This window comes from Meleagris gallopavo, chromosome 12 (genome assembly GCF_905368555.1).
Source record: "Meleagris gallopavo chromosome 12, MGAL_WU_HG_1.1, whole genome shotgun sequence".
NCBI lineage: Eukaryota > Metazoa > Chordata > Aves > Galliformes > Phasianidae > Meleagris > Meleagris gallopavo.
The window spans coordinates 774,101-797,026 of NC_139415.1; the positions used below are offsets into that span (position 1 = coordinate 774,101).

At 45.7% G+C, this 22,926-nt stretch overlaps 1 protein-coding gene across 10 annotated transcripts in view; it reads right to left on the bottom strand.

Moving 5' to 3' along the window:
- The window catches only part of MYO9A (myosin IXA), a 166,143-nt gene that overhangs the window by 41,123 nt on the left and 102,094 nt on the right, over positions 1–22,926 (bottom strand). For 9 of the 10 annotated variants that reach the window (XM_085234313.1, XM_085234312.1, XM_085234311.1 and 6 more), the window contains 5 exons: positions 10,671–10,792; positions 9,413–9,554; positions 8,512–8,707; positions 4,062–4,181; positions 228–303 (listed from right to left, as the gene is read on the bottom strand). In XM_085234313.1, the coding sequence (XP_085090439.1) occupies positions 228–303; positions 4,062–4,181; positions 8,512–8,707; positions 9,413–9,554; positions 10,671–10,792 (656 nt within the window). The remainder of the gene's footprint in view (positions 1–227; positions 304–4,061; positions 4,182–8,511; positions 8,708–9,412; positions 9,555–10,670; positions 10,793–22,926) is intronic. The other variant, XM_085234314.1, reaches the window with a different exon arrangement.

The window sequence follows — 22,926 nt, forward strand, 5'->3', positions numbered from 1 at the left end:
GCACATCGCAGCACCTACAGCCGCTGCCTTGGGGCTGAGTAAAGCTGCTTTCTGTGCTGACTGGAAGTTAAGATATTTAGATATAACCAGCGGCAGCGAAAGAACTAAGAGAAGACAAAATTAATAAGCACACTGGGCAAACCATTGGCACAGTCATCAACAGGAGCAGATAGCATTCTCCCCTCCAACACCTCCTTGCCAGGACAATGTGGAAGCAGGACACTTACCACTGGCTCCTCTCGTTGATGGTATTGACTCCCTGGAGATCCGAGAGCGGCGTCCGCGGGCTTTTCCGAGTAATACCTACAGCAGCACATGGAGAGGGGAGTTTCTACCTGGCTTCTCACCAGCAGGCAATTAGCAGAGCCATAGCTTAGTGTTGACTACGGTGAGGAGGAGGATGTACATGTCACGGCACATGCTGCCCATACAAACAAAGGTGCCAAGGATGCCAACGTACCCATCGTTGTCGACGTCGTGCCTCTCTGCCCTCGAGTCATAGCCCTGTGAGTAACACTGTTTGCTCAACGTGTTGCTCTCCCTCCCACGCTCTCACGCTGTGTTAGGGACACGGTGTCCCAGCTTGTAAGCAAAAGCGACAAGGGAAGAACTGCTGTGACGCTGGGGATTGCTTCCTGCATGCCCAAAATATTCCTAAGCCATAAGACATGCTCTGCACCTCATGGGGCAGCTATAACACCTGGGTTTGAATAAGGTGCCTGGAGACAGGGTAACTTATGCCTTCCATGCTTCCTCCCTTCTTGCAGATAAAGGGATGTGGATGTGCACTGCACAGGGAGGTGTTACTGAAGCTGCATCCTTCAAGATGGGCAGATCTAGAGGACCACAAATAATAGATAGCCAAGGAAGTCATCAGACATGGTTACAGAAGCGAATGTATCATCAGTTATCTACCCCAAAGTGGAAATGTTTTGTAACCAACCATTTAAGAAGACATAAGGCAACTTTTGTAGGAAACAAAATAGCTTTCAAGCCTCTAAAATACAGCTACTTAGACCCAGTAAGCCTCAATTTGACAAGAAAACAGTCATGCAATTTTAAAATGTGTTGACATGTCTGCTGTGAGACAGGAAACATTGCAGTGCTGACTTAAACATGGGAACTGTATGCCCCCTCACTCTGACATTTCTGTAGCAGAATAAAACTGGAAAAAAAAACGAAAAGGAAGAAGCCTAAGAGATAGTTTTTAACTGAAAAGGAAGAAGCAATAGCAGATTCTCTGTGCAGGTTTGTCATTTTTGCTCAAGATGAAACAATTCCTGCTCAGGAGGTTTTGCCATCTCTACCTCTGATGATGTTCCAATAGAGAGCCAGATATTCCATTTTAGTGCTTATCTATGCCTAGAGTTTAAAACTCTCTTTAAAATCTCTGTTGTTGCCATCAAAGTCATTTTTTGGGTCACATTTCTCATCAGAGAAACATTCTCTTCCCTCTTTATTTTTTGTTTATTATTATTATTTTGTTACCAGTGCTTGGATGCTTGCATGTCCACATGCAGAAGGCTTCTCTAACTGACAGCACTCTGCTTGGAGTGTTTGGTGACCAGTTCCAGTCATAGAATCACAGAATGGCCTGGGTTGAAAAGGACCACAATGCTCATCCAGTTCCAACCCCTTGCTGTGTGCAGGTCGCCAACCAGTAGCCCAGGCTGCCCAGAGCCACATTCAGCCTGGTCTTGAATGCCTGCAGGGATGGGGCATCCACAGCCTCCTTGGGCAGCCTGTTCCACTGCCTCTCCACCCTCTGGGTGAAAAAGTTCCTCCTCATATCCAACCTAAACCTCCTGTCTCAGTTTAAAACCCCTTTCACTATCCACCCTTGTAAACAGGTGATGATGAACAATGGACTTTCATTGGTATTTTGCACAGATTTTCCTTCTGTCCATGCCTCCCAAAGCCCCGTCCAATGGAACAGGTCAGAGTGAAATTATGAAGACAAGGTTGTTCAAAATCACTGCAACCACACCTTGCTTCGATTGGGAAAAGGAAACGTCTATTTCAGGCTCCCAGATAATGGCTGCATTACAACTGTAACTCTGCCACTTTCACATCCCGAGTGACTTTTTGATGAACGTAAGTTATGGTGCGCCAGGATAGAAGCTGAGTTAAGGAGGATTGCTTCAGGAATACCAAAAAGACTGCATCGTGCCATCACTTGGCTCTTAAAAGGAGACATTCATACATGCCAAAGCCAAATAAAAGGTGCCATAGTGATGTAGCCCCTTTTCTAGGGAACAGAGAGGGCTTTTTATGAACAAATGGCAAAAAGTTTTAGATTTAACCACTTTGTGTACAGCCTAGTGAATTTTGTATAAGAAATATGGATTAAGGAACTGCATGCACTAATACACTGCATGCCAAAACACTGTGGTGCAAGAAGCCACTTGTTCCCTGCACCCAGCTCAGATGCAGGCTGATGAATTTTATATTTCGGGAATAATTTTATTCCCACCTCCCAAGCCTATTTCCTCTTCTTCAGCTGTGGTTTCACAAAGAATGGTTATGCTTACCACATGTTTTCACAGCAAAGAACTTCAGACAGTGCCTGCTTTGCCCATGAACATCAGCCAGCACAGACGTGGGGTTGAGCTGAGATGTTCACCCCCACACCTTGGAACACCACAGAGGAACACCAACCCCAGGCTGAGCACCTTCACCTGCAGTGCTCACAGATGTGGTCAATTCAACACCAAAATGTTGTATGTGCTTCAATCCTAGCTTAAGCTGTCAAAGACATGAAACCTGGGGAACAGCTTGAGGAAGCATGCCCCACGGGAAGAGATGAGGCCATAATAAGCCAGGCTTCAAAGCACTGAGCTCAGCAGCCTTATACATGGAACTTCCCTGCCTGACACTAAATTAAGGCTGTGTTTCAAAGCAGCTCTACAAATTCTGTCTTCATTCCTAAGCAAACTGCAAATTTAAACCCCCCAAACTTGCCACATTGCTGAGCTAACCTACACATCTTTACCTGCAACTAGAATTGTCTTAGTAAGGTCGCTTAACACTTCAGAAAATCTACTCCTGTGTTCATGTCACTGCACTGTGTTTCTATGCAGTAATAAAAGTAACAGTGGGAAGCTGCAGGAAGAATAATGTAGGCAGACAGAAGTCTAAAATAAGAATTAAAGCACTTCCTCTGCTCCCCCAGTGCTACGCTGCAGAAAGCAGAGAAATCTGATCTGAGGTTCTAGCAGGAAATGCATATTTGTGGAGTTATCATCCAAGTGCTGTACTTACCATGCCTGTTTCTGCAGAAACAAATCCCAGCATTTTGCACTTCTGCCTAAGCTGCACGAGGGCAACGTTAGCAGCTGGGGCAGCAAATGTGCCCTTGGCTGCATAGAGTCATGCTCTATTTCTGTAAGCCTTGTTATGCAAAATGAAGGAAGAGAACAATGGCGTGAAATGACACATCTCAAGCTGCGAGCATGAAACGTATGCACCTATGCAGACTCTTCTGAAGGCTTTGCATCACTCCCTGAAAGCAGTGAGGCCATTCCTGAGGCTCTGAGCGACCGCTGCAGGGCGTGCAGTGGAAGTGACCCCTTGGGTGACGCTGCATGCAGCACTGCTGGCAGCCTTGCAGCAGGAGGGCACGCTCCCTGCAGCCTCCTTTCTCCTCCCACCACACAGCACAGCCCTGGGAATTAGTAGCATGGGCAGGATATCCATGTTGTCATGCAGAACTAGTTTATCACGTGACAAAGGAGTGAGGGGGAAGAAACGGAGACCAAGTGCATCTTTACCTGCTTGCTCTGTTAAAATATTGCCAAATGCTTTGTGAGTATAGCCCATGGAAACAATGCAAATCTTAGGGAAAGACTCAGCAGAACCACCCATCCTCCCAAGAGACGCGGATCTGCCTTTGTTTTTGCTCTCCTATTGATTTCAGATGGGATCCAAACACCTTTTGGCAGCCAGCAGGATGGCCCGGAGGGCTGCTGGGGGATTCCACCCTTCCTACGCCGAATGCACCTGATCTCCATTTCCCCCGTGTGAGTGCGGCATCAGAGAGAAGGGCGGGATTGGAGCCTTACTGTACTTCTCCTCCTTGCATCTCTGCAGGATCTCTAAGCTCCTCTGGTGAACTGGGTGATGGAGAAAGCTAAAACTATCCACACTTTTCAAAACCGCACATGGCACTGCATCATCATGCCCTTGGGAAGTAAAATAAAAACAAAACAAAAAAATGGAGAGAAGAGAAAGATTACACAAGCAGAAATCAGGAAAGAGTGAAGAACAAGGCTGCCAGCTGCCTGAAGGATATCAGAGCTCTGCTGCTCAGCTCAGAGCTCATCTACACCATAGCAGTTCTGCCCACAAGCAGCAGGGACACAGCGGGACCTCAGCCACCCCACAAACAGGCAGTGGACACGGCAGCGGGACGTGGGGCTGGCTGGCATCCCCAGCTGCACTGCCATATTGGCCAGGGCACAGAAATGCCATAATCGCTCCAAGATTATTTGGACATACAGTAAATGATTACACAAATCTTGTATTATCATCTGTTCAAAACCCATTCCGTGCCTCTGCCAGCTGTTGGCTGCAGCTTCCTGGAGAGGCACACCCAGGCACGGCCACCTCAAACTCCCAGCTCATCCCAGTGCTGTGCCTTGCTCAGGCAGTGACCATTCAACAGAAGCAGAAGTCACTCGTATTGACAAGGATTTAGTCTTCCTCGAGGGCAGAGGACTGAGATTGGACCGGGATGGGATTGTTTGTAAGCAAGGAACAGAACTGGGAATGGGTCGAGGTGGAAAAAGCCAACCCTGGGAGGACTCCGTGGTCCAGCTCCAACCACGGGGAGGAGGAGAGGTGACACAGGTGGCACTCTGCAAGCAGGCAGCACCTCTCTGTGGCTGAACGGATCGAGGCAATGGGAAGCCTGAGAAGCATCACACTCCTGTGTGGTGGGGTCACTGAGGGGTTACCTTGTGTCAGCACACACAGAAGCATTTGTACCAACACGTCACATCATCAGAAAGGACTGAACTTCATAGAGGAACACTGTCAAGGGTCATCACTCCCCATCAGCACCACTTCACACTGCTCAGTGGCACCTCTGGGATCATTTCTGGCTGTTACTCTTATTTGGCAAATAGTAATTCTTTGCAATTTTTATTAATTTAACTTGGTGCCTGGCTTTGGGAAGAACTTAGCAGAACCCAGCAGGGTTTAACTCTGCCCATGTTTGTGAGATAGGGGTACGTCCCATTTAATCTGGGAGCAGCCCTTGCTGGCTGAATGGGAACACAGAGCCACACCAACCCTGACTTTGCTTCACATCCAGCAAAAAGCAGATGAGAAAGCTCAGAGTCCCAACAGCCTGATTTGTTAGACCAGCACCAACCCTTCTAAGTCTTCCCTAGCAAAATACTCTGGTTTTCTTGCATAATACATCCACACCACTGATACAGCAGACTGCAAAAAGAGTCAATCAGCCAAATTTCTTCCTTAAAAAGCTTGATAATGTTCCTTTCCTCAAAGTTCATTAAAACCAAATCTAGTTCTAACGTGTAGTTCTTCCAAACTATCTTGATTCTCCCCAATACACTCAATAATAGCAACAATTAAACCATACTGAACAATTAAACCAATACTGAAAGAGTCCACCCTTCAGCTAATTAGTGCCCCATTTGAGGAGGGTGAGCAGCACCATGGGAGCATCTCTTGAGCAGAAGTTTGCAGCTGTGCTGCTTTGCTGCCATGGGCCTCCAAGTTAAAGGGAACAACAGTCGCTAAAAGCTGTGCTATGAGAACACCAGGAGAAAAAGGAAGATCCCCAAAACACTGCAGGAAGAAATGGTGATACCACTGCAGCACCTGTAAAGCAGAGCGTGGAGCTCACAGCATTGCGCAGCACTGCTGGCACAGAGGAGATAACTGAAAGGCTGGCAGACAAAGAAAGCAGAGCACGTTTTGCAAAACTACTTATATGCACAGGCTGCAGGTTTTCTCATTAAATTCCCGCTGGACATTGCAAGCAGGACTCAGCCAGGCCTGCAGCCAGGTAGAAGCAGTTCAGATCAATTTGGGGTGAAGACAAAAGAATAAAAAGAGGCTTGAAAAAAGCATCATGCCTCAGACTTGTCTCTGCTCATTGGCTGCAGCCAGTGCCAGGTTGCAGCAGCAGCAGACAGAGAGCTGGACAGCCTTCTTAAAAATGATGTTAAATTATGACACGCGCAGCACTCGTGTGAATGTACACAGCTCTTCTTTGTGTGAGGTTTTTCTCTGCTAACCCACTGTAATGTCATCAAAAGCTCCACATCCACATGCACTGAGGCATTCAAATGATGCTAATTAAAGCCAGCAAGGTTTGGTAAAAAACAAAATAAACCTAAAACATATGCTGCCTTCAGTTGTCTGCGCTTTCCAGAACAATTACCAGGTAATTTTAGTGCCAAGTGGCTCTTCAATAATTCACAAATGCCTTATGCCATAGATGCACTGTGCAAAGCTGTGGCTTTTCAGCACTATTTTGGGCAGCAGGAGGGTCAATATTGGATGTTCTTGAGACCTTGTGAGCCTCCTGCTCTGCTGCACCTCCTCTAAAACCCTTTGCTTTTATTGCAAATATTTTGCAAGACATGGGATTTTGCACCAGCTATGTCTTCTGCTGGGTTCTGTGCAATGTCACTGCCCCTGCACAGCTCTCGCTTGGAGGGGAAGCCAGGAATGCTCTCCAGCAGAAAATGTTTACCTCATTACAGGAATTAACTTTGTAAACTACTCCCTTAGTTCTGCCTTCATAATGGTCAATTTTCAAGACTTCTTCCCAATTTGGTAATTATTCGGTAATATGAAGATGCAGGTAGGCAGAAATTCAGCATATAAACTCACTGGGGAACATTGGGAGGTTCAGGGCAAATTTTATCCTGTATTTTGAGGGCTCTGGGTTTTTTGTTTTTTTTTTCTCTTAGGAGAAAAAAAAAAAACAACAAAAAAGGTTTTGAAGAAAAAAGTGGGCACTGTATATGTATACAGTGGTATATTGTATTGTATTGTTGTATACTGAGTGCCAGAAAAAGTCTGTCTCAGCCCATGCTGGACACTGGTTGGCTTTGCCACAGAAAGAGAAGGTGGTACAAGAACTGAGTCTTCCAAAACTGCCTGAAAACCTCCTGACTGCTTTCTATCTATGCACAGATATAAGCAAGGCACAGCACAAACTGAAGGCTGGGAAGGCAGAGCTGAGCACAGCAGTCACGATTGCTCCCAAGAAGCAGAGGAAGCGAAGCAGGGCTTGAAACCAGCAGGGCAGGAGCTCTTACTTTCAGAGCCTTAACTTATTTTTCCTTCCCTTGAACAGCTTGCTGTAGCTCAGCTTTGTGGGATTTATGAAAGGTGAAGAGGCAATGCGAGGAAAACACAAATTGAGATTTTTCAAGGTCAGGTATTTTGGGTGACGTTTCTCCCAATGCTAACAAGTCAAGTTTCAGGAAAGCTCCTTCGTGCAGGGAGGCTGCACACGTGGAACATCCCCCCATCCTCCATCTGGCACTGCAAAGCACCGATGTCTAAGTGCTGCCTTGACGTGCCAGGCAGACACAGGTTCCTCAGCAATGCCTTTCTCTCAGTCCCTTTGGAGCAGCTCAGGGCAGAGTCTCAATAGCTGAAAGCTGGTTTTGTCTCCTGCACTTCCTGGGATCTGACCAAAGGCTGGTATTATTCTCCCTGAACAAGACAATTATTCTTTCTGCTTGCACGGCTTCCCTATCGATGTGCCTTGTTCCCTGGCTCCCCTGATGCACACCTCACCACGTTTCCAACTGAAAACAAATGGGGCAGCTCTGTGCTTAATTTTAACTCAGCTGACGTTTTCCCTGCTGATGCTCTGATTTCATCATGAATTTCAAGCCCTCTTGTGCCCGGAAATTAATAGTAATAGTTTGTACCCGTCTTCCCAAAATTGCTTTAATGCAGAGAAACGTTCTAAAAGCACAGCCAAGTATTGCCTGCCACAGCATGATGATGCACCATTATTCTCATTTAATTTAATGCCCCTGTGTTCTGCATGAGGACAGCTCAGTGGTTCTGCATGACTGTGAAGCAATGAATTTTGCTAGACCAGGGGCACGCTCTCTTTCAGCTTGAAGGGTGAACAGCTTGAAAAACTCTAAGGAGGAATTAATCCCCATTTTTTTGCAGATGTAACCCTAACTGCTAAAGAAACCCTAGCTAAAAAGAATTTACTGGCTGATTTTCGTATTTCTGTTTGAATCATTCAGGACTTCCTACGCAGGCACGCAGGAAGAAGTGAAGCAGGGGTAAAATGAAGGTCTTAGAGCATTAAAATCCTACTGCATACATACCCATAAGCATAACTTTGGGATATCAGCTATCTATACATTTCTGTTACTCAGCTTTTTAACAGACCATTAACTCCTAATGAACCAGGCTGGCTATTTAAAATACCGTAGTAACATAAAAATTCATGCTGCTGGTGAAAAGCAAAGAGCAGAGTTAGGAAACCGGCCCGCTTACCAGTTTTCTTCTCGACGTATCGTTTTCCAGCCTCCCTAAAAGCAACCATTGCCCTGAAAAAAGCCCGGAGGACAGCCCAGCGGAACACTGCCACCGGGTCGATGCCGATCATCCCACAGATAAAGGCATTTTTGCTGCTTCGCAGGAGAGCCACAATGTCTGGGCGCATGTGGTCTGTGTTCTTCTCACGGAAATCCTGGGGAGAAAGGAGCAAAATAAGGAATCTCTGCAAGATGCACTGCAGAACAACTTGAGTCATGCTTCTACCTTATTTCTCCTTTCGTATTAGATACCTCTTTACCTCCAGAAAACAAATGCACTGCTCTCTGAAGCATGAAAGAGAAGGCATTCAAGTTTCTCATGTGTAATTATTGCATTAAAAGTGCAATTACAGATCTGCAGACCTGTAAATACCAGTATAGTTTCTTGTAAGCTCATCTTCACAAAAATCCTTCTGCTAATAACTTTCAGGTGCAAGTGGGATAAATGCAGAAATCATTTGCATGGGATTTTAGATGACCTGCATCAGTGAAACGCTGAGACCTGTGCTCACGTAGCCTGTACACTCTAATGATGGATCAATAAAAGACAGTAAGTTCTCTCAACGAACCAACCCCAGAAATATCAAATTAAAAAAATGCACTGCTGGGGTGCAGCAGGAGCCTCAGTGCACGTCCTCAATTCTTCCCCAAATACCAAGAGTATGCAACAGGGCAGAGAATGTGAAGACCATCCCCACCACCACCTTCCCCTCGCATGTTGTAGCCGAGCTTTTCACCAAGCACTCCCCTCTCCAAGCTCGCTTCTTTTCTCCAGCCAAGTCCTCTTCAAAACATCTCTGCAAAGCCTAACAAGATGCTTTAAGTGAAAGCAACTGCTGGGGAGCAGCTGGGTGACAGACCTTCACTCCGTACTTCACTTTGCCTGCGTAGTGTTTGATGATGAAAGCTGGCTCCATCACTGCTGGAAATTCAATGTAGGAGTTCCCTTCGTGTTGACGCTTGAACTTGTCCAGCAGGGTCTGGTTGGTGGCTTGAGGAAAACTGGTTGGAAAGAATGGAAATGGAGTATAAAAACTTCACTTCTTGCTTGACCACAAACAGTAAAATAGAAGTATTCTGAGCTTCCAGTTCAATGATTGCATATACCAAGTGCACTTTTGTATGCTGTCAACAAACAAAAACAAGATACACACGCTGTCTGACGAACTCTTTGCTGATTTAGTAGTGGTCTGAAACCAGTTATAAAAGGCATATATTCGTTAAGGACACTGCACTGTATGCCCAGTGCATGTCAATCATTCAAAACAGAGGCATTTATCCGAAACCCAAAGTTTTTGGGATTGGTTTTGAGGCTTTGAACACTCAGTCTTACATCTATGGGGGTATTTGTGCACCTAGGAAATCCTGAGCTAGCTTACCTACAAATGTTAACTTAAATTACAGCACTTCCCCAACTGATCCTGGCCTAGGAAAGAGGAAGGAAAGAAGTCACAGTACATTAGCCCTGTCTGCTGGTAGCAGCAAGCCAGTTCTTCACCTTCAAACCTCAAGGAAACCTACAGCACGGGGGGACATCTCACAGCAAATACCTGAGCATGGAAATCTCAGCTGCATCTGAGGCCATTAAACCCGATGGAAGGCAGCCCTTATGTGCAAGTGTCCCCAGGTTCACCTGGGCTTAATTTTAGGAGTAAATTGACTAAGCCACCTTATGGCTGGATAACAGCATCTCTACTGCCTGTTTAATTTCAAGCATCTTCATGTTATTACCCTGAAACACAGACAGAAGCAAAGCAAATGGAACTACTGCCCTTCCCTGTAACAGAGGAAATTACTGAAATAGAACCATAGGTATTGTTTGGTTAGGGCTTTTTGCTTAGCATGCTGATTCTCCAACTGCTTACGTTACCACCCTGGAAACAAAACTAATCAGCCTAGAGAGCAATGAGCATCTTTCTAGGAAAAATCACTCAGAAAAACTACAGGAAGAGCTAAGACTTGAGGACGAACGCTTCCTAAGTGCAGATCAAACACCATTAGCTGAAATACCACTTCCAGATTTTCCCCATTTATTTACAGAGGCAAAGCACTTATCTTTTCCTGCTCGCAGCCCCAGCTCAGAGGGCAGGCTCAGCACCCCTCACGGCTCTCACTTACTTGCTCTCCTCATCCAGCAGATGGAGCAGGCCGGTTGGCTTCTTGCTGATGAGGTTTATGCAGCCGGAGTTGTCAATGTAGTCGATGTTGTGCCAGCTAATCCCTTCTGCTCTGTATTCCTCCTACAAGAAAGAGCACAATTAGAGGTTACAACGATATTGGCTGTAAGCAAAAGGAAATCAAAAGGCCAAAGGGTTCCAAAGAAACTGATGCATCGTTTATCAAACCAAGCAGCTCTTCCACAACTGTGCCAACAAATGCTTCTGATGCAGAAGAAAACAAGACAGGAACATCTGTATGACTTGTGTTACGTAGAACCATGTGGCATTTGACAATTTCAGGCACAGCAAACTTGAAAACTGCTTCATGGACAGCAGTGGTAGCACTTTGGGAAAGAATCATCAAATGCACCCCACATTTTATTAAGCTGCAATAAAAAAAAACGATGCTAATTTTGCCTGCTTTCTCCTGAAGATAAGTTAGCTATGCTGCAGACTGGGCCTTCAAGAAACACGCACAATTTAAGCACACATAAAGCTATTAAAAGAAAACAGTGGTACAGCACACTCATTTAATTACACAGAAAAAGCAGGAAAACTCCCCATTCCTTGCTAGACTTCCCCCTTCTGAGCCCAACAGAATCTATGGTTGTGCTGTAAGGGCTGGCAGCCCCCCGGGGCACACATCACCAGAGTAGGTGTCAGCAGAGTAGGAATGGGGATCTGTCCCCACATTCGTCCTGCTGTACCCAGACCAAGCCATTCGTTTTCCACCAGACAGCTGCGATCCTTGCTCTTCTGGAAAGGGCTATCTCCTCTGAGATGCATCTGCAACTGTGTTATCTAGAAAAGTCTTCTGCAGAAATTATTTTAGTGCATCTGGAAGAAAGTAGAGCTGTTCTGCTCATAAAAATCCTAATCTTTATCATATGCTTTTACGTAACAACTTGTGACTCACTCTCAGAAGAGCGATACTGGAAGTGTTACTCCATATGCTGGAAGAAGCAGCACCATCTCAAGCTGTAATTTTACTTCTCTATTGTAAAACACTTTGAGAGTCGGAGAAAAAAAAGTAAGACCTCCTCAGCTGCACCAATAATACACACATAGGCCAACTCAATTCATTTTTACTGTTCCTTCTGCTTTTACTATTGAGTGCAAATCTTTAAAAAAAATAAGAATGCTCTTCTAGCTATCCAATATATTAGCAGGAACCCTTCATGTATTATTTCAAAGAACTAGAGGCCTTTGGGACATCCCACGATGAAATTTTTGTTAAAAAAGTACAAGATACATCACCACGATCAATGGTTTTCAATATTGTATATCATATAATGATGCTCTGGAGCAAGGCTTGGCTTTCTTTTATTACTTACCTCAACCTCAGAACAGTGAGCTTTTGCAGTTTTCTTTAAGTAGAAAGTGCTCTAAAGCACTAATTTCAGACACACATACACACCTCACCCACCAAAATCCTTTCTTTTCACAAACGTTGCACCAACACATGCAGGTGGAGGTGGATTTCCCATTGCCATTAATAAAAACTTCTCCAAAAAACTTCTCAGGAACCAAAATTCTCAAAGCATTCACCCCAAGCTGGATGACGAATTCAACACTTGAGGCTTCACACAGCATCACTCCAAGAAAACCCATCGTGTGTGTAGGTGTGCGAGTGTACAACAAATCTGAAATTGGCAGAGCTGGGAGAGGAAACTGCGATTTTGTTTGAAAAGCAAAAACCCAGGAGACGATGCGCTCCCACAAATCATTCCCAATTTTGAGCAACCAGTTTGACAGTAAGAATACTTTTCTGGAAGTCTGTCAGCCCACTAAGCCCTTCTATCCATTCTGTGTTGACAGAGCACCAGAACAGCTTCCCTTAGCACTCGTGGTGAAGCGTGGAGCACAAAGCCCTCAGTGCTCAGAACAGCACACATCCCACTGGAACAAATTCCCGATAATAAGGAACAGCTCTGCATTATTCATTTTCTATTTGCTTTTGCAGCTTGGAACTCTGCAGCACAACCAGGATGCTGAAAAAACAGACGTACTTGACAAAGATTTGTTGCATTTTTAGAGCAAACCAGGAAGAAAAGTTTCTAGATGGAAACCCCGCCAACTGTAGAAGAATGCCTATTTCTTGAGCAAGCATGAGCTCTTCCTGAGCATTTCGGTGGAGAGCCGGCGATGCATGCGATGGCAATAGGAGGCAGCACCATCCATCAGCAGCCTGCTCCTGACAGCTGCTTAATGGCATGCAGGGGCCATTAGTCCTGCTTGGGACTGGTCCTTACCGCAGCACTGAGCACTAAGACAGCAATAAACCTTGCTGGGATCAACCAAGCAAAAACGAGCCCTCAGTGTGCTCCTCAGCACCCAAAAGCCCTTCAGCTTCTTGAGCCCGAAGACCTAAACCATACAACCCTGATTTAGGTATTGAGCACAAAGCCAGGCCACTGAATATTGCAGGCAGACACCCAGCTGAGCAACTGTGGGGTTTCACCAGTTACTGCTGCAGCTGCTGGCTTTGATTACACAACCCAACAGCAAAAACATCCCTATTATCCATTATTACTCTTTCGCTTGCTCTGGAGCTCTACATACTTTCTACTCCCCAGAAATCACCTATAGCTTTAAGTCTCCATACACCTACCTGGGAACATACCACCTCTCTGTTCCATGTGTTCCAGTCCAGTCACAGAATCAGAATGGCTTGGGTTGAAAAGGACCACAATGATCATCTAGTTTCAACCCCCTGCTACGTGCAGAGTTGCCAACCACCAGACCAGGCTGCCTGTTCTGAAAGCCACTGAAGCTGACACACGTTGTCCTGCATGGGAGGATCAGCAGCTGCACTGATGTTGCTGTCAAAGCCTTCCTAAAAAGTTCTGCTAGTCCAAATTTGGTACAATTTATTAGTAATGCTAGCTGGTTTTCCTAAACAAACCTCAGAAAACAATTTAGTTTCAACTGGTTTACCAGTTTATTGGCACTTCCAAGGTGCTTACTGCTATTACTAGGTGGGGAAAACTAGTTAATGATTAACATACTAGGACTCACTTATTCAGGTTCCTCCTCAGCTCACAGCACATGCATGATCCGAGGCCAAACACCACGTTCCTCCTGGCCTATTTCCTCAGTCCCAGATTTTGGCTAAGAAAAGAGTTCTCCTTGGCTAGTTTTTTCCCCATCTCTCTCAAGCTGTGGATTTATTCCCCCAATCCGTCCATCCATTGCTCCCTCTCTTCCATCCCCAATTCAACTTCTGGCTGCAATGGCCAAATATGAATTGGGATTAAACTCCTCAAGTAGTAACCTTTTCCATAACAGCTCGGATGCAAGCTCTCATTTCAGGACAGACACGTACACAGCAAACACCAGAGCACTTGTTCCAAAGCACAAATGGAAAGAAGTTTCCCTTAGTCCATTTTTCCCCAGCACATTTCCAGTTCTTGGTTCGGTTGTCTTTAGAAAGAGTCACAGTCCAAGAGGAGTAACTGTGACTTTGTGATCTACCAAATCTTTGCTGGCTTGCAGAACACAATGCAACCCCTGCAAATAAAAGCAGCAGCTTCAGGGGAAGATCCCTGCTGTCTGCAATGTATGCACCAAACCTTTCCTGATGGTGGGATCAGAGTCCTGCCTGCCAGCGGTTGAGGAGAGGTTAACTTCAGAGCTGAAATTCCCCAATTTTTGTGCTAGTAGAAGCAAGTAGACAACACATGGGGTATGCTCAGACCCCTGGGGATGACAATATCTGCAACTCTCCAACTTAATCCAGCGAGTGACAGATCATCCATCACAGAACATGGTCCTGGAAGATATGCCACTAAAAGGTGAATCTTGGCATTTACAGAAGGGTTTGCAGCCTGACAAACCCCATGTACTTTAAAGAGTTTGTTGTCTTTCAGACTCCTGGATGAAAGAACAGGTTTCAGCTCTTTTGCCAGCACTGACCATATTGGTTCTGCAGGTAAAATGCTGCTAGCAACACCAACTCTGTGGGACTCAACTTACAACATGGATCCCTGACTGTGTGTTGGTGCCATCAGGAATCAAATCACAAATTTCCAGTATTTGCAGAACTTGCTGGTTCTGCAACGAAGCCCATAGATTCCTATTTTTGTCACCCTCTCTTAAATGCACAGACTCACTTTCTGCAGCCCCAGCTCACTGAGACCCGCTCTGCTGGAAGGAGCAACGCAATTTTGCTGGAGAAGAGCACAGGGCTTTGGCTCCCAGACATAAAACTCGGCGAAAAGAACTGAGCAATGAGCCAAAAGCACGCAGAGTCAGGTTTTTCAGAGTCTAGCAGCTCAATATTTAACTCTATCAGGTGGGAAATTACTGACTGCTCTCCTCTAGAGCATCCGTAGGTAGATGAATACCTTCCAATCTTGCATCTCAGCTGTCAGTGACCATACTGGCACAATGATGTGGCATCCATAGGGACACACACTGCATACCAACAAAGACACTTGTTCTGCTGGCATGAGCACAATAACCTCCCAGCTGACATAGCCTGAAGTGACAGAGCAGAGTTTTGTTGCCATAGCACCACCAGTTGCTTGCTAACAGCCTGGTCAGCAATTGCATAAGACAAAGCCTGGGGGAGAAGGAGGTCAGTGGCTTCAACTCACCTCTCACTAAGGAAAAAAGTATTTATGTATGCACTTCATAACTGCATTCAATATTCAGAAAGATGTGGCTAAGCAAAGAACTGGCTCCTTGAGCTCTTCTTGCTTGCAAGGCGTTTTTGAGAGCTTAAAATGCTCAGACTGATCTGAATGCCATGCCTCAAAACTATTTGTGATGTTCAAACATAGAAGGAAAATGGGGGTCCGGGCACTGCAATGCACATACCTGGAATGTGAGCATTCTCTACTGAATTTCACATGACGTTATTTGAGGAACGTTAGCTTGTAAAATCTGTGGTACCAAATTAGCAGAATGTGGAAGTATTTCCAATATTGTTACATGTGAAAATTAGAGCAACTGTAGTAAGCAGACAGCTGAGCACTATTAAAAGAAAAACGCTGCCTGCCTACTACTGACACAGACTGCAGACACAGGAAGGACTGCTCATCCCATAGAGGGATGCAGAATAACCAGCTGGTACTGAAACACGTGTGCTGAATAGCAGAATATTCCCAGCTGGGATGCAGGGCTTGAGGGAAGCCTGCTGCTCAGAACCGTAGAGGGCTGGGGTTTTATAGCTGATGTGCAGAGTAAGAAGCACTGTTATGCCTACAGAAGGGCAGATCAGCTCTGTTATCAAGACTTTATTTTGATGCTAAACTGAACACTCTCTAATCCACAGCGAGATTAAAGGTCCGTATGTACTGACTGACAGAAAGTACCCACAAGCCTGATAGCATCCAGCTCTGATAGAAGGCTGGAGCAGCTCTCCTATGAAGAAAGGTTGAGGGAACTGGGCTTGCTCAGCTTGGAAAAGAGAAGGCTCCGAGGAGACCTCATTGTGGCCTTCCAGTACTTGAAGGGAGGGGGAACGGCTGTTTACGAGGGTGGATAGTGATAGGACAAGGGGGAATGGTTCTAAACTGAGACAGGGAGGTTTAGGTTGGATATTAGGAGGAAGTTTTTCAGCCAGAGGGTGGTGAGGCACTGGAACAGGTTGCCCAAGGAGGCTGTGGATGCCCCATCCCTGCAGGCATTCAAGGCCAGGCTGGATGTGGCTCTGGGCAGCCTGGGCTACTGGTTGGCGACCTGCATACAGCAGAAAGTTGAAACTAGATGAGTATTGTGGGCCTTTGCAACCCAGGCCATTCTGTGATTCATTTTGGAGGCACTGGAATGTATTTCTGCACATCCACATGTGCTCGGAGCAGGGAGGTGAGCTGCAGGAAACACCGAGCAGAATCCACTGCCTTCACCTACGTGACTGTGCCTACATCTGTGCCTGTGCTTCTCTCACTTCTGCATTCCCTGCATTTGAAATAAATACACAGAAACACAGCAGTCGCTTGGATAAGAAATTAAACTAAGCCTTGACTACATGCAAGCTAAAAGCGAACAATTTAATATTAATCCTGAATAGATCCATCCAACAAACAAGCAGGGAGAAAAGGAAAAATAAATGTTTTCATTAATGTCTGCATTAATCCTCTCTCTCTCTGATGTTATTTCCAGGATGAGAGTAAAAGAGGATGATGCTTAGGATTTTCACTTTTGCATCCAGCACTGGAACTAAATTCATTTCCTCTGAAGAGAAAAACCACACATTTATAATCTCAGTCTTTCAGCTACTCTGAATTGCTCCACATCCAGCTATGGGCAGCAGATGCTAAAAAGTAGAATCAAATAGGGAGAAAACTGCAGTGCTCACAGCCATCTAAAGTACTGCACTCCCAGGGGCACTGCTCCCCAAAACCACATGGCAGAATTAAGAGATGGCCAGAGGGAGTGGTCTGGAGCCTGAAAAACACAAAGACAGCGTGAGACCGTGTATGTTGGAGAAGAACATGAGAGACGTGATATAAGTGCAAAACAGAAAGCAGCATGAAGAAAACATAATAAACAGAAGTTTTCCATCTGTCTTAGAGCATGAAATACAGGGAATAGAAAACTAATCAAAGGGCAGCAAAAAATAAGGGCTGAACACAAAGACTGAGGTTTTTTTCCCCAACGTATGGAATTTGTTGTCCTATTGCTGGATATCAAAGCTCAAACATTTGGCAATGACCCAATGAGGTGTGGGGCTTGTTAGGCATCCACTGCCCAGCCCGCAAGCCACAAAATATCTCCGCTCTTCGGTGCCCAGAGGCAGTCATCTCATACAGTACTGCAATAGCAGCAGGCTGCAGTGAAAGCTGAGGAGCAGCCCAAAAATTAATGCTTAAAGCCCGCAGAGAGTGGGCAGCTTCACTGCTGGTGAGATGGTTTTGTTCCACCAGACAGCCCACGTTCACTGTGAGAGTATCACTCGAGCTAGCACAGCTACGTGACCCAAAGCCCTTCCTGATATCCAGATAGAAAAGCAATCAAAGCAGGTTTAGAAAGCAGGGAAATGTGTGAATGGTCCTCAGATCTCGGGCTTTGTCTCCCTGCAGCACATAACCACCAGGCAGGACGTTCTCTCCTTCCTTTGTGTGGGCAAGGCTGAAGGAGAAAAGAGGGCTGAAATGCAGGGGCAAACTGTCCAGCATGCGCTGCTATTGCAGCGAGTCCAACTGCCAAATCAGAACGGGTTAACAAGGAAATGTAAAGCAGAATGATTAGTCATTTGCATGGGATTGTGCACATGGCACGCTGTGCTTCCCAAAAGCATGAGAATACCTGTAATGCTGGAATAAACCCCAAAAGCAGAGGGAAACCTGACCAGATGGAGCCAGATAAGCGGCCAGAGTGCATCTGGCAGAGCTGATCCGATGACCTTTCTTACAAAGGCACAAATAAGCCTTACTACCACATGGCTATTCCCAGAATTAAGTGGGAAACCACCTGAAAATCCTTCTTCCAGAGCTCCATGTAGGAACTCTCAGTGCCATCATCACCAACTGCTCGTGAACAGCATCCCACGACCCACTCCCATGCCATCCATCGCTTTGGGATCTCTACAAACACACTTTTCCCAGAAATTCACAGCTGAACAGAAGGGTGTGAAATTCCTCCCCACTTGGCTCCAACACCATTTGCTGAGCTTTGAGACAGCCATGTACAAAGTGAGAATGCAGGAATCAAACCACTTCCACACCTCAGCTGATGGCCACAGCTTCCTTACAAAACATCACAAGTGGATTCAACACCCATAGAAATACAAGCTTTTGCAAATATAAGCCTGAACTGTTCCTCTTGATTGCTGTCCTAATAGCAGACCACCAGACACGCAGATTCAGAGGGATAAAACATACAAATAAGCTGAAAGAGCACAGTTGAAAAACCAGAACAAAACCCTTATTTTTCATTCTATATGGAAAACTGTCTGGGAGAGAACATAACGTTGATTCTCTAACAACAACATTAAAAGAGGTCATCATCATGTGATACGCTGAGCAGGCTGAAGCTTCTCAAAGGCTCTTTAAGAGCTCCTCCTTGGAGCTTTCTGGATATGTTGGTCTGGAATTTCTCCACGGATTTGTGCTACTGCTTTTGTGGCCGTGTCCAAGGAGAAAGGACTTGGAAGGACCAGCCACAGCAAAAGCTATTGAGGAAAAAGAAACCACGGTAAAAGAAACTCCCCTCTGATCCACGGCAATGCCATGCTTTTTAAAGAAAACTTTGATCTTTGCAGCTAAAAGGTTTTGGTCTCCTCTAAGCAAGTAAGGATCCGTGAAAAGTCTTATTTATTGTCACTAATACCAGCAGGCTGCACTTCAAAGGGGAAATGGATTACGGTTCTAAATGCTGTTGCTCCTGATTAGCCTTGCAGTTTTTGCAGGCATTTAAAAATAGTTATTTCTCTGCAGATAATAGAGCAAAACAGACAGAAGAGTCAGAAGCTGTCCTAGTGAGGGGCTAGACAAGGCATCTACAGCTCCTGAATCCATCTTCCGGAGCAAGCAAAGTAGAATTGTCCGAATACAATGTGCTCATTGAAGGGACCTCAATGCTACCAACCTTCCAGATGGGAGAACCTCATTCCAAGAGTTCCTGAATGAGTGAGACCTGTGTCCACAGGCCGTGGATGACAGAGATGCCTCGAGTTCCTGACACCCCTCCAGACGGGTGCCAAAGCCAACCATGCCCATGCTCCATTTAGGAGCTCGCCAAATACTTCTTGTTTGTTCCCAAGCTAAGTAAAAAAGGAATTTACACACACAGCTTTTTCTTAAAAAGCGCCCACAGACGGCATGTATAAATATGCATCCACATGCCATATAAATACACTATCTATAAAAAAACAAAATAGTGAATTCCTATTTTGGTTCGAGACATGTGAGATGAACATTGAGTTGTCATTAAATCACAATTAGAAAATCATGGAGGAATAACTGCAAGGCACTGCATGCAGCTCTTGCTGGATGACGCCTCATTTTCCAGCCAGCAGTACTGACAGTGGCCAATAAGCACAGGTCGATGGCCCTGGGTTTGCTGTTATTCAGTGCCTGATCCAAAAGCATGGTTCTGTGCTCATGGGCTCTGAAGATCCCCATCCCAAATCAGCTCCCTGCGCTTCAATGGCAGCGGTGGGGTTTGGTGGGTTTTGATCTCAAAAGATGGAAAATCATGTCTGTGACATTCATCTAGCACAACACACCCAGCCATGGCCCCACTTACTCCTCCAGAGTCCTTTTGCCCAACTCTGGACCTACAGCCAGTGACACACAAGTCTAACGAAGCCTCACAATCTGCAGCTAATTGCTACTGACATCAAAGAGGAAAGGAATTATGTCTCGATGGTTTTTACTACGTGTACCAGGCTTGGACATAAAGGAAACCTTGGCTCAGTGCTGTATCAATAAATGCACGCTCTTTGTTTCTCCTCCCATCCATCCATACCCCCAGCAGGCTCACAGCTCTCCTCTGAGGGCTCATCCCATACTGCCCCCAAAGAACCCTGCTATGATGCCAAGCCAGCTGTCCAGGCAGGAATCTCACACGTTCGGGGCCAGCCGCTCCTGCCTCAACCACGCAGCATTTCAGATGACCTGAAATATTTTAGGGGCTTTCTGCTTCCAGTGATTCCTTGTTCCTCATCTTGCTCACACCAGCCAGCCCTGTGCTGCTCAGGGAAACCCACCACCACATACCCAGCTGTTTTCAGACAAACTGGTGTTCACAAATACTTGCTAATATTTCATTAAAACCTTGCCTACTGTAGCCCAAAGGTTTGGGAATGTGCAAAAATTTCCCTACAACAACAGCTCTGGTCAAAGACTGGAACCCAAATCACAGAATCATAGAATGGCTAGGGTTGGAAGGGACCTCAAGGATCATGAAGTTACAAACCCCTTTTCCAGGCAGGGCCACCAACCTCCACATTTAATACCAGCCCAGGCTGCCCAGGGCCCCATCCAACCTGGCCTTGAACACCTCCAGGGATGGACAGGGATCCACAGCCTCTCTGGGCAGCTGTTCCAGCACCTCATTACTCTCCTAGATCTTCCCCCTGACATCCAACCTAAATCTTCTTTCTCTCAACTTAAAACCATTTCCCCTTGTCCTTATCTGTTATCTACGTTCCAAGAGTTGGTCCAAAGCATCAATATCAGCACCCAGCAAAGCAGGGTGCATGGGGCAATTCACTGGGGCATAGAAATTAAACGTGTCTGTACCAGTCAAAAATAACTATTACAAAATACTGCTTATTTCATCTTTGTATCTGTTCTTTAATTTGCATTTTTGTCTGTTACCTAATGTATGTAGTATCAGTATATTAGTGCAAACTGTGGTGCTGTGTTCACAAAAACTAAATCCTTAGTGGACTTGCATACACCGTGCTTCCCCACTGGGTTTTAAGCAAGAATCCAGGAATCAAAAAACACTATCTAACACAAACTGCTTCCCATGGACAGCTAAATCTAGCACAGAAATAACACAAAAAATCTTCGAGTCCATACATCACAGCAGAATAGCTTTCCAGATCATTTTCTGAGAATGTTTTCCAATTTGCCTACCTAGAGTGCTGCCACGCAGATTTAATACAATTAAAATTTGTTTTTCCATCTGTTTTCATGCTGCCATTACCCTAGAGCTCTTCTCTCATCCCAAGGAGATCGTGCGCAGCAAACATTCCGGGGGCTGATGGTGAGCACAGCCCCATTTTCTTCTGAAGATAGCGCTTCAGCAACTCAAAGTATTCTTTCTTCTCTCCACGTATGAGTTATGTACGATGGCACGTTTCCAAATCATAAATCAGTAACTTCTGCAGCATGTTATTCCTCCGCATGTCACGGGGAATAGAGCTGAGCACAGCATTTTGCAGCCAACCCTTCTCCAAGGAAAACAGAAATCCGACGCGAGCTCCCAGCGCCCGACGCATCGCTCGTGGTCACCGCTCATCTCCAGTCACAGTAAGGATGGAATATGGGGAGGCCACGTTTGTGCCCACATGGAGTGAGGAAACACTGCAAGGGAGACAGTGAGTGCTCCATGCTGTATTAGGAAGTCCGTTTTTTGTTGGGTACTTCTGCTCTGTTTTCCCTACGTGACGCAGAAGGCTGCTGGGATCTGAAGCAGCGCAGAGAAATCCTGAATGTCCAAGATGCTTTAAAATACTGCAGGTGCTAAGCATGGCTACAGTCATTTCACAGAGCAAATTAACTGTGTCACTGCATCCTGCATCAAATTCATGGATTCTTTTTTTTTTTTTTTTTTTTTTTTTTTTTAATTCACTCCCACTGCAATGAACAAACCATTACAACACCCACGATTCAGCCAGGACTTCATTTTCCACAAGCAGTTTAGAATGGCTTGGGTAGCAAAGGACCACGATGCTCATCCAGTACCAACCCCCTGCTGTGTGCAGGTTGCCAACCAGCAGACCAGGCTGCCCAGAACCACATCCAGCCTGGCCTTGAATGCCTGCAGGGGTGGGGCATCCACAACTCCTTGGGCAATCTGTTCTAGTGCATAAAAACCCATCTACCTCCAGATATATTTGCAGAGCTCTGGATGACTGAGCAAACATTTTGCAGGATGTGTTATCTTTATGAAATTAAGTTTTCCTATGTGAGCTGGCTGGGACATGAAACTCACCAGGGACCATGCCAGAAAATAGACTTTGCTCAACACCTGAGCACAAGCCAGTTGACTGCGCTCCAAGTCTCTTTTTTCTTTTATTTCAACCTCAGTTCCCCATCAATTTTTAAAACAATAAAAGGATGTCCTCAAAATTGAAATTTGGTGTATAAACAAAGACTGCTGCAACGTAGAAAATGAGGCAGACCTGAAGTGGTAATGCCTGCGGGATGGCAGGCTGTAGGACCTGTCAAACTTTGCAAAGTATTGGCTGAAAACAGGAAGAGGAGGGTGAGGGAGAGCCAAAACAACGAGAATCAGGAGGTTGCCTATCCATCAGGACTACTGCCAAAAATCTGTATAAGGAGGAGAGCTGCTCCAAGACCAAGGGCTATGTGCACACCTTGCCTTACACTGGGGTCATGTCAGCTGGAGGCATGAGATCACACTTTCTGGAAGAGTTAATCATACCTTCACTGTGCAAGGACCTTGGGAAAGCAGAATTCATCCTCCTGCCACATAGAGCAGGCGTGGTAAGGACTGCAGGAGCACCCCCAGAGCCACCAGCAACAGGGCTACAGCCCCACGTCCCAGTTGACCCCATCTTGTGGGACACA